Source organism: Panthera leo, chromosome B1 (genome assembly GCF_018350215.1).
Source record: "Panthera leo isolate Ple1 chromosome B1, P.leo_Ple1_pat1.1, whole genome shotgun sequence".
Taxonomy (NCBI): domain Eukaryota; kingdom Metazoa; phylum Chordata; class Mammalia; order Carnivora; family Felidae; genus Panthera; species Panthera leo.
The window spans coordinates 73,704,011-73,716,032 of record NC_056682.1 but is presented as its reverse complement, the minus strand read 5'-3'; the positions used below and the strand labels follow the sequence as shown (position 1 = coordinate 73,716,032).

Genomic DNA, 12,022 nt, shown 5'->3' with positions numbered 1-12,022 from the left:
ACTCCTCATCTCCCCCCCTGCACCCCAGGCCAATGACATCACTCTCGGGGTGGGGCCTGTGCAGCAATATTTTTGGAAGCTCTCCAGACTCCAGGTGATTCCAGTGGGCAGCTAGCATTAAGAACTTCTTTAATGGAGTAGTGTTTCTCAGCCTTAAATATAGATTAGAATCACCTGGGGAGATTTAAGACTCTGCTGCTCTGGAGCTGTGATGTACGTGGCCTGGGGCGGGGTCTGCACAGCAGTGCTTTTTAGAAACTTCTCAGGTTGAGAATCCCTGCTATCAAGCTTAGATTTTACAGAATACTTTCAAATACTTCACTTGCCTAACAAATATTTGAGGTAGATATGATTACTTACCTCATTTGCGTTTGAAAAAATGGAGATTTAGAAAAAATGATTTGCTTAACATGACGATTGGTACAAAACAAAACCAGGGATCACACTTCAATTTTGAGGCCCTTTGCTACTATGCCATAGTGACTACATGTTAATCAGAAAAACAATATTTTGCAAGTTGCATCACATTTCAAATATAATAGGATTCTCTGATACCCCCGCATCCCATTTTTAAGAGAAACACTTCTTTAAAAAGTAATTAGCCCCTAATTTAATTTCTGAATCTTAATCATTGCACATATGGTTTGTTATATCTCTCAACAGCTTCAAATATTAGCCCTGGGCCTGGGTAGATCTGACTGAGTCAGAAAGCGAGGGAGGAGTGGAGGGGAGCTGGTCGGTCGGTTCTGGAAACTTTTTCTAGTTGTTTTGTGCTCTGTGAATTTGAGGAGGAAATGGTAAAGGCAGAGAGTTTGTAGACTTAGAGGGTACAGCTCTTTTTGTGATGGGAACTGGGAATTCCAACACAAATGGTGGCTTTATCCTTTCAAGATTTGCCTGGGTATATTTGAGAATTGGGATAGTGGGGAGGAATGAAGATGATCTTCTCCCCATGTTCAGGGGAGGACTAGTTCCTTCCCAGCCTGAAGGGTTAAGTTCTTGCTATGCCTCGTTGTAGGAGAGGTCATGGTTAAGGAACTTATATCTTATGGAAAGTAGTCTTGGGACAACTGTAGGCTCAGTGATTTCATAAAATTCCTTATGAATATTTTTACATTCACTAAAATAAAGTTATATGGACAATATGCTGAAAAACAAAAGAAATCAGTGTCTTTCTATACACAGAATACTATATTAATCATAGATCTGTACAGTTACTTTCTATCCCTTTCCTGCTAGAAAATGGTAAGAATTTCTGCTGTGAAAGTTTCATGAAATGCTTATAAAATCAGATTGCTACGTTGCCGTAGGAAGAGTCCTTCCTTTCAGAGCTGACACTCCATCCAATTGCCTGACCTATTTTATGAGTTGCCAATGTTTGCCTTTTGATTTCTGGTAAGGTCCCAGAGGAACTTCAATGTGAGAGATATTCTGGGGAATTTTTATTTGAGCTGCTTTCCACAGCTGTGCGGTATGTCTTAAATTTCCTTTCCAGGCCACAGGTTGATTACACAGCCTTGGCTCTGCCCATGAGAACCTCGTCCACAGCACATCTCAGCAACCATTTTTCCAAGGAGCTCAGTTCTGAGTTATAATTATCCTGATTTCCTTGATTTCTCACAAGACTTTCTTGTTCTGTTATTTCCTTACCTCTCATTCAAGTTCTAAGCACTTAGTTTTGTCCTTTTCTGACTGTCCCCAGCAAAAGGGACTTCATAGGTACCAGAAACAAAATTCTAGAGCAGTGCTGTCCCCGGCAATATAGAAATACAGATTGAAAATTTCCTAGTAGTCACATTAAAAAAAACCCATGAAATAATTTCACCAATACATCCCAAACACTGTATTTCAACATGTGGTCAATATAAAAATTATTTTCTCTTTTTATTTTTTTAACAGTATTTTTCAAACTTTGAAATCCAGTTTGTATCTTATAGTTCTAGAACATTTTATTTCATAGTTTAGATGCTCATAGTGACATGACCTATCGTATACTGCACTGGACAGCATAGTTCCAGAGGTTTTGAAGGAAGAAGATATATACAAGGAAATGACACTTCAGAATTTTATGGAGGGGAAATTTGTAGTTCTGTAAGAATTACTCTACCGCAAATGTAGGCCTGCTTTTAATGGTGATGTTCAAAATTTGCCTATGAAGTACAGATTTTTTTAAAAGTTTTTTGATGTTTTTATTTATTATTTTTGAGACACAGAGAAAGCATGAGCTGGGGAGGGGCAGACAGAGGGAGACAGGAACCGAAGCTGGCTTTGCACTGACAACAGAGACCCTGACGTGGGGCTCAAACCCACGAGCCTCGAGATCATGACCTGAATCAAAGTCAGACGCTTAGCCAACTGAGCCACCCAGGCGCCCCTCAAGTACAGATTTTCTTTAAAGCTTATAATTTTTTGAAAACTTTTTATTCTGTAGGGTTTCCTCTTATACTTTTCTAGTGGTTTCCACCAATGACATCTACTATAAACAATGTGTGTATGGAACATTGTAGGGCCAAATGATTCCTGATACAGATAACTTGACCAGGTGAATATTGCAAGCAAGTGCTTGGAGATATTAATGTCTTAATTGGAGATACTTACTTGAAAAATAAATTGAATCCACACATTGTAAACATGATGGCCAAATAACCCACAACACCAAATGCATAGCTGAGTTTGTAGATTAGAAGAAACCATTTGTAGACCAATCTGTGGATGTAAAATGGGGAGAAATACAGAACATGATATTTTATCTTTTTCAAACATTGTTATAAGTCGGTTTTTAATTTCTAGAATTCTATTTATTATGTAATATAAAGAACATAAGTAGATTATATCAGCTAAACTCAATAATAATCTATAGTTTTAATATAATACCAACAAACTATATAAATAGTATGCACGTGCATATATATATTCATTGCAGTTTGTCTATGTTCCTCATGTTAGAGTGGCGTTCAGAGATGGTTTCTCCACCTGGAACCCTGCCTCCCCTAACCCTCCTCCCCTGCCCTAGGGTTAGCTTAGAGTGGTCTTGGCAGGAGTAGCTTGGAGTAAGCAAAAGATGAGCAGAGAAGTCAAGGCTGTGGGGCAGGGGGGACCTCCTCCCCCAGGAGTGTTGCCTGCTACCGCTGCCCCTCCACCCCCCAGCCCAAGGACAGAGGTCCTCATTATCAGGCTCAGCCTCACCCCAACTCCTCTCCACTCACAGAGCCCCTCCCCTAGCCCTGGGATGGAATCACAAGTGTGCCACGGGCTGGTTTTCTCCTGCTATGTGGATGGGTTCTTTGTGTATCCCAGCACATACAGTGACCACTCTTAGCACCTTTCCTTCTTCCCACAGGGTCAGAGTAGAGAAATGGCAGACGGGGATTGAGGGCACAGGTGTAGATGATTTAGAAGGGACCTCCTTACCCTGCTTGTTTCCCTTATCCCTGGCAGTAAAAGCCCTTTGAAAACCTACAGGAAGGGCCACTGCTTCATGTCTGGGAGGATGTGGAAAGATGCATTCGTGGTGCCACAGGTTCTGACCGGTGGAACGAGAAGTGATGGGAGGAGAAGGAGCAGCTGGGGGACTGTCCTTGTGCCCAGAGAAAAGAAGGCGGTGGCTGGACTGTTGCTTCCAAGGGAGCTGGAGGGCAAGAGGCAGGCCGGCCTCTCAGCTCTCCCTCCACACTTTTCGGGAGCCAGGTTCCCGCCTTTATTGCACCAAATGCTTATTTTCTGTTTTTACTGATTTAATGTACCAATGTCATTTTAAAAGATGCCCTGCTTCATTGAATTCCAGTCAGAAGGGGCCTGCTGAGGGGTGCCTGGGTGGGGCTCAGTCGGTTAAACATCGACTGGACTCTTGATCTCAGCTCAGGTCTTAATCCCAGGGTCTTGAATTCAAGCTGGCTTGAGCTCCGTGCTGGGCATGAAGAAAAAGAAAAGAGAAAAAAAAAAAAAAAAAAAAAAAAAAAAAAAGGAGGGACCTTCTGAAACATGATGCTGTGAATGGGGTTTGTGGGCTGGCTTGAGAAATGAGTTGTCATTACATCATTTTATGGTGAAAAGCTTCCCCACTTCAGGGCACTTGGTACCAGGGTTTTGTGGGCCACACCTCCTCCTGCAGGTGTAGTCCCGCCCCATGGGGGAGGGATCGGCAGTGGGGAGTTCTGAGGGTCCAGAAACTCCGCACGGACTGCACGAGGTGGGTCAGGTCGCTCTGAGCCTAAGTCACCTCTAAAGGAGGGTAGGCGGGGCTTTGGGGATCTCTCTGCCACAGTGACTCGCGAGCCGGCCGGTTCTTCTAGGTTGCCAGTTCCCGGGAAGGCAGTTCGGATCACTGCTCAGTGCAGCCAGATGGAGGCGGAAGTTTACGTTGCTCCAAGAGGTGAGCATGGGAGGGGGGCCAGGTCCGAGAGGGCCTCCCCTTCTCCCCCACAGCACCCACCAGCACCAGAGTCGGGTTCGGGAACTCCCCACGTCCTGGACTTCCCGTACCTGCTCTGCCCCTACAGGGTCCCCTCGCAAGGTTGTGCCAGCATCACAGGTGTTTCGACTTTTTAACTGCAGGCCTTCTGTGTGTCATTAAGGCAAAACCTGCTGTTGGGAGCCAGGCGGGGGGATGGGGGGGGGGGGTGGTTCACACTCTGTGTGGTATTGGTATGATTCTGGGCTCCCCCTTCCCGTTACTGCCTGTGGGACTCTGGCCACCCTACTTAGGACTTCCTCCTATGATTGCCTCATTCATAGAGTGGGGGGATAGCACTAGCTCCTAAGGTAGTTCTGAAGATTATGTGAGATCATGTATTAATGTTCAAAAGATCTGACACATTTAATGCTCAATATGCATATAATTATTACAGGTATGTTAGATTTTCCAAATCCCCCACCCCCAAATCCTCCTGCTTACGGGGAGTACAAGTTTCTAGAGCACTGGAGTCCAGAACTCCCTCGTTACTTAGATTACACTGGAAGGCAGAGAAACCAGGTTAGGAATTGTGTTTGTGCTTCAGAGCAGCCTCCAGAAGGAAAGCTTGGCCTGGAATTGATGTGACCAAGCCCAGCTCTTTGTGGCAGTTTTTGAGCCTGAACTCTTTCAGGGTTTTTGAGCCTGAACCCTACTGCCATAGAGCGTTCTCTGTTACTCTGCCCCCTTCTGTTACTCCCCCCTTCTCTGTTACTCTGCCCCACAGCAAGGGCTTGGTATACTCTGCGGGAGGAACAGCTGGTTTTTAAACTGCATTGGTAGAGGTGCCTGGGTGGCTCAGTCCAAAGTTGAGTGTCCAAATTCAGCTCAGGTCATGATCTCCCGGTCTGTGAGTTCAAGCCCTGAGTCAGGCTCTGTGCTGACAGCTCAGAGCCTGGAGCCTGTTTCAGATTCTGTGTCTCTCTCTCTCTCTCTGACCCTCCCCCATTCATGCTCTGTCTCTGTCTCAAAAAATAAATACACGTTAAAAAAAATTAAAAAAAAAAAAACTGCATTGGTGTGAGAGACCACTCCTCTTGGGTTTGCTTTTGCACCATGCCGGTTAGATCTGACCAGCTTTCCTAGCCAGTAATGAAATCCTGTTTCCTAATGGAAAATAGCTAAGAAGTGACTTACCTATGATATGATCAAAGATCCATAAGGATCGTTAGGGCCTACTACCACTCATCAACAGGAGCTTCTTTATCCAGACTGCTTTTCTAGAAGAAATGGGGTCCTAATTAGCCTCTCCTATTGTTGTCTCTTCAAATGGTGGCCGTAGGTCTTTTTTTAAATGTTAGTGGAACGTGTTGTCTGTCATGCTATGCTGGGGTCAGGGCTGTGCAGGCAGGAGAAGCTGAAATGTATGCCCTGCGGGCATGAGGAACAGAGGACAGGGGCCCCGCCATCTGAGACACATGAGCCATGGAGAGTAATGAGGGAGCATTTGGCTATTTCTTGTCATGAAGTTCCTCTGCATTGAATGCGCTCATGTGCACAGAAATACTGCATTTAACTGGGGTAATTCATTCTACAGTGGAGAAGTGAACTGTTCTCTCTGAAATACAATATAGATTATATTCAGGGAATGAAAGCAAGTGCATTTTGGCCCATCCAAAATTTGGATCACTTTCACAAGTTTTAAATAACTTCCAATATTTTTTAAGAAGGAGAAAAGGTACCATATATCCATGTACAGATGGGTAAACCAGGCCATACAAAGGCTGTCTAAAGCCCCAAATCGGCCAGTTCAGGAGGTCTCGTACCACCACCTCAGAGCTCTTCCCAAATGGGATTAAATTAAAATATTAACCAGAATTCATGTATTTGAATATAAATTTTTAAATTTTATTTATTTATTTATTTATTTATTTATTTATTTATTTATAGTAAACTCTACACCCAATATGGGGCTTGAACTCATGGCCCTGAGACCACTAATTGCATGCTCTTCCAACTGAGCCAGCCAGGCTCCCCTTGAATATCAATCTTTATCATTACATTGATTTATCTGACTTTTCTCACTGAATATTTTTTCTTCTCCAGAGTAGGAAAAGTTGACATCCGTCTCTCCCACTTTTTTTGAGGATTAAAAACAAACATCTGAATAGCTAAATAATCCTAAAAACATTTCGCAGGAGCTTATGATTTGTTCTCCAACCAAGATCAAAATGTGACATTGTCTTATTGCCATGTAATGCCTTACACATTTTCTCTCTATCCCATTTCAGTTTTATCTAGATTTAGATTCAGATCTTATCTGCAGAACAAGGAGAGTGAAAGCAAATTTGTGGGCACATTATGAGATTATAAGCACTTTGGAATGATTTGTGGACAACATAATGGAATTATAGAAATGTCAAGAGGTTGGCAATGGTAGTTAAGATAAGCATTGGAATATTAAAGCCTCATTTGTTATGAGAGGAGTAAGTTGGCCATTACTTATGATTTACCCGAAATAAAATACATATATAGTTGTTAGAAATACAAACATCTAACTCTTGCTCTATTATAAAATGTGTGTGACACAACTTATGATGGAATCATACAAAATGCTGAGCTAAAAATAAATATGCAAATAGTGTCCTAGAAAGTTAAAAAAATTTTTTTAATGTTTATTTAGTTTCGAGGAAGAGAGAGACAGAGTATGAGAGGGGAAGGGGCAGAGAGAGGGGGAGACACAGAATCCGAAGCAGGCTCCAGGCTCTGAACTATCAGCACAGAGCCCCACACGGGGTTTGAACTCACAGACTGAGTTGCATGCTCTTCCAGGTCACAGATCATGACCTGCGCCGAAGTTGGACGCTTAAGTTGGATGCTTAACGGACGGAGCCACCCAGGCACCCCTTTGTTCTAGAAAGTTTAAACCATAGTTTGACTTCTCTTTCTTCTGGCTGTCATTAGTATCTGAAGTAATAGATTTTACAGGTATGTCCAAATCACCATTAAACAATGAGCATAAACAGTGGTATAGCTAATCTACAAATAGTTTTGCTACTGAAGGGCAAAAAAAGTGTGATGCCCCCTCTCCCATCTGGGAAAATGGAATTAAAGTATACTTCTTAATGTTTATAATAAAGAGGGTGTCAGGGAAGGAGCGAATGGGATACATACCTTGGTGTTCTCCCTGAGAGGGGTTTTCGGGTAGCTCTGAAGAGGACGTAACTGGTAATAACTGAGAACATTCCCCACATAGACAGAAACCGCCACCAGTAAAGTTTTATCGTGAAATACAGAGGGACAACCCACATCTGCAACAGTGTCACCAGCTGTCAGAAAAAATGAACAGAAAGTCTCTTTCAATGATTGAGGGCCCAGAATGTCATGTCCACTATTAAATGATTCAGAAGCTACTCTGGGGGAAACCACTGTCACCATCTCATCTATAACATGCAACTGGGTCACCATCCAGCTGTAAGCTCTTCTATACATGCTAAGTTTTGGAAGGAATTAGTATGGTGGTCTGAAAATTCAAATGGGAAATCACCCAAAACATTCATTTTTCTTTTACCTCTTTTCTCTGGGATAGTTCAGATGAAAGCAACTTTGGGCTTCAAAAGCTGTGTGGTTTTGGACAAGTAAGCCTCACTTTTGTTGTAAAATTAGGGATAACAATGCCTGCCCTTCTTGCCTGTGCTGAGGTGGGGATCAAACGAGACCACGGATGGGAAAGTGCTCTGGAAACAGTACTGTAATATATGGAGCCAAGGGGCTGTTGTTCCTATCATGTACATGTGTGCAAATACATGGTGACATCAAAGGGAGGAGGTGGCATCACAGCAGCTTCTGGGACCTCTTCTGCCTGCTTCCCAGTGCACTCCGCAGGGTGAACCTTGGAGTCCCAACTGTGGGGCCCCCTCACCCTTGACTATTGGATTTGCAGCCCACCTTTTGCTTCTTGTCTTTCCTTTGCTTTTGTTTTGCCTTTTCCAGGCAAGCCAAGGTGGGGATCAAACTCTTCCCTATTCATCTGTGTGTAACTCCTTCGTGGCCTGTACCACTGACCTGAGTCCAAGTCACCTTCAGAGGGTTCTTTAAGTTGGCTGGCCCTACTCTCATGTGGCAGAAAGCAGGGTAGACTGAGCTGATGGGTTGTGAGTCAACAACTTGATATGGTTACCACAGTGATGCTCCCATTCTTTAGAGCAGGCTTAATGCCAGCTATTACCTCTCGTGAAAAAACAGCCAGCAATAACCTCTGGTCTTATGTTTTAGCACATGCAGACTAACCCCCTATTACTTGCTCAGCACCAAAGTAAGAGAGGGATGGCAAAGAGGTTTTGTCTCAGGTGTGGACTTGAATTGGCAGTGGCCCCTGGCAATGCTCTGTTGAGGAGGATTCTGAGCCTGGGTCCTGGGGTAGTGGAAAGAGCATCATGATTGCTTAGTTATGTCTGCCAGTGGTGTGGAAACAGTTGTTAGGGCATGTATTTCATGTATTTTTCATCTGAGTATAACAAAGACTGATGTTATTGATTTGTCTTTTTCTTTCTTTCTTTCTTTCTCTTCCTTCCTTCCATCTTTCTTTCTCTTCTTTCTTTCTTTCTTTCTTTCTTTCTTTCTTTCCTTCCCTTTCTTTCCTTCCTTCCTTCCTTCCTTCCTTCCTTCCTTCCTTCCTTCTACTTCATCTTTGTGATAAAAGGAGGCAGCTGAGGAACAAAAGCCTATGGATATAATTTTGGGTCCTTTAATAAGGTCTTGGTCATAATAGCCTTAAGGTCATAACCAAAATTATTTGATAAGACTTCAAGATGTGCATGAAAAAGACAAGGCCATAGCCGTTCCTCTTTGCACATCAAATAAGAAGACATTTCCAAGGTTTTTCATTTTTTTTATTGCTTCATCCCCATAAATGAACTGATATGAAGTCTTCTGACAGTTGCTCTAAATCTTTGGGAGAACACTAGAGTTGTAATAATACATGCATTTGAACAAAAATACACATGGAGCCAATCTAAGGTGATTATCTGGAGAGTGTGGGAGGAAAAATACCCTATAACCTCCCTTTTTTGTTTTCAAATTCCTGGCAGTACTTTCAGGGAATAGTATTTTTTTTTTTTAAATGTTTATTTATTTATTTCTGAGAGACAGAGACCGAGCATGAACAGGGGAGGAGCAGAGAGAGAGGAAGACACAGAATCTGAAACAGGCTCCAGGCTCCGAGCTGTCAGCACAGAGCCCGATGCGGGGCTTGAACTCACAGACCATGAGATCATGATCCGAGCTGAAGCCGGACGCTCAACCGACTGAGCCACCCAGGCGCCCCAGTATTTTTTTTTTTTTAAGTTTATTTAATTTTGAGAAAGAGAGTGTGTGGGTGCGCAGTGGGGGAGGGGCAGAGAGATAGGGAGAGAGAATCCCAGGCAAGCTCCATGCTGTCAGCACAGAGTCAGGGAAGAGTATTCTTTACTCTTGCCTAAATTAGTCAGATACAAACTTGCCTTGATTCATTGAGCTTCGCAGATACCATGTTTTTACAAATTGAACGTCTGTGGCAATCCTGTGTCCAGCGCATCCATCACGCCATTTTTCCAACAGCATTTATTTCAATATTTCAAGCCTTTTCATTATTATTATATTTGCTACAGTGATCTGTGATCCGTGATTGCAATTCACTGAAAGCTCAGGTGATGGTTAGTATTTTTTTTTTTAGCAATATTTTCTAATTAAGGTAAGTACATTGTTTTTTAGACATGAGGTGATTACACACTTAATAGACTACTGTATACTGTGAATGTAACTGTGATTTGCACTGGAAAACCAAAAAGTTCATTCGGCTCTCTTTATTGTGATACTTGCTTTATTGTGGTGGTCTGGAACTGAACCCACGTTATCTCAAGGGTATACTTTTAATTGCTTTAATTTTCCATCCTACCTTGTGAGTGTGGTTATAGGTAATATGTGAATTAGCACCTTTATTTATGAAATCAAGATAAATATATATCCAAACAGGACAAACAGCTTTACTTAAGGAAGTAGAATACTGTTCCTGAGAACCAGAGACCACATAGTAGGTAGTTAAGACTCCATGTATGTCTACTTTAGCACTCAGCATTAGCAACTCTGACCCTCTGCTATTGCTAATAAAGGTGTACAGCCTCTTAAAAGAAAATCACACCAGAATTTTGGCCATTTATTTCCTATAGCTGATTTTGGAGATAGAAATCTATGATAAGTGATATGTTTTCTGACTTTTTTAGTTCATTATCTCTGATATTAAAAAAGGAAACAAAAAGGGCACCTGGGTGGCTCAGTCGGTTGAGCGCCTGACTCTTGAAATGGGCTCAGGTCATGATCTCACAGTTCGTGGGATCAAGCCCCACGTCATGCTCTGTGTTGACATCATTGGGCCTGCTTCAGATTCTCTCTTTCCCTCTCTCTCTCTCTCTGCCCTTTCCCTGCTTGTGCACACACATGCTTTCTCTCAAAGTAAATAAATAAACATGAAAAAAAAAGGAAACAGACATGAACTTCATCTTGCAAAACCTGATCATCAATCTTTTGCATTTTTCATCTTTCTGTTTGAACAATTTGATTCATCTTTACATTTCCCCATAAAAATACTGAAATTTTTTGCAATAGTAAGAGTCAGTTCATTTTAATTCAGCGAAACTGCCATGCTCCTATTTTTATACTTTAGATCATAAGCTAAAATTGACAGGACTAATCCATTTCCTCAAATCCATGGAGTTATTACAATCTATAATATTTTGGAGCAATGATTGGATTATATTTTTATAATACTAGGTCTCCTTGTGGATCTATAAAAGTACAACCCATTTCTAGATGATCCCAAATTTCTCTTACTTGATGCCTGGGTTTAATTAGCAGTGCATAGCAATGTCAAATGTACAGACATCCCACTTCTTAAAAATAGGCCTTAGAGGTCAGAAACAAAGGGAAAGCAAAAGAACATTATAACATATCAGGTATGAAAATATTTGATTTCTTAACTAAGTGTATACCCAATGCCATATTTTCTCAACATGTAAGGGGAAAGGTCAGAAATTTGCATTATGAATTCAATTAATTCTATGAGGAGTCATTTTGAAATGAGGGCCACATTTCATATCAATTTAAAAGGTTATCAATTTCCAGAGCAGTTAAAACTTCTCATTTTTAATAGCAACTGCCACATATGAAATGTAGGAATTTGGTGCCTCATAAATAAACACACGAAATATGTGAAATCGAGGTGTATGCATGCGAGAGGAGGCCTGGCAGCTGGAACACATTAATAATGCCAGAGGGGTCACCATCTGGGCATGTGCATATAAAACACATCTGCATTGCTGGCGAAGGGCAGCCTGTGCATCTGTATCACATCACCAAACGTTCTCCCCACCCACACATCGTGGCAGAAGGAATTTCCTGACGAATCACATGCTGCCCAAAGGTACCATGTTTTTTTCTTGTATCTATGCACATAAGGAACCTGAAAAGAACAGCAAATCAAGTCAAAACAAAGGTATCTTTTTATTTGCCTACTTATACAGAATGATGAATGGATCACACAACATGAGAGAGGGAGAGAGAGAGAGGGAGCGAGAGAGGGAGAAGGAGGTGGGAGGG

The 12,022-nt window shown here is 42.1% G+C and overlaps 1 protein-coding gene across 4 annotated transcripts in view; it reads right to left on the bottom strand.

Moving 5' to 3' along the window:
• RNF175 (ring finger protein 175) overlaps positions 1-12,022 on the bottom strand; it is a 47,835-nt gene that overhangs the window by 12,060 nt on the left and 23,753 nt on the right. For all 4 annotated transcript variants that reach the window (XM_042935254.1, XM_042935255.1, XM_042935256.1 and 1 more), the window contains exons 4-5: positions 7,565-7,719; positions 2,599-2,706 (exon numbers count right to left, since the gene is read on the bottom strand). In XM_042935254.1, the coding sequence (XP_042791188.1) occupies positions 2,599-2,706; positions 7,565-7,719 (263 nt within the window). The remainder of the gene's footprint in view (positions 1-2,598; positions 2,707-7,564; positions 7,720-12,022) is intronic.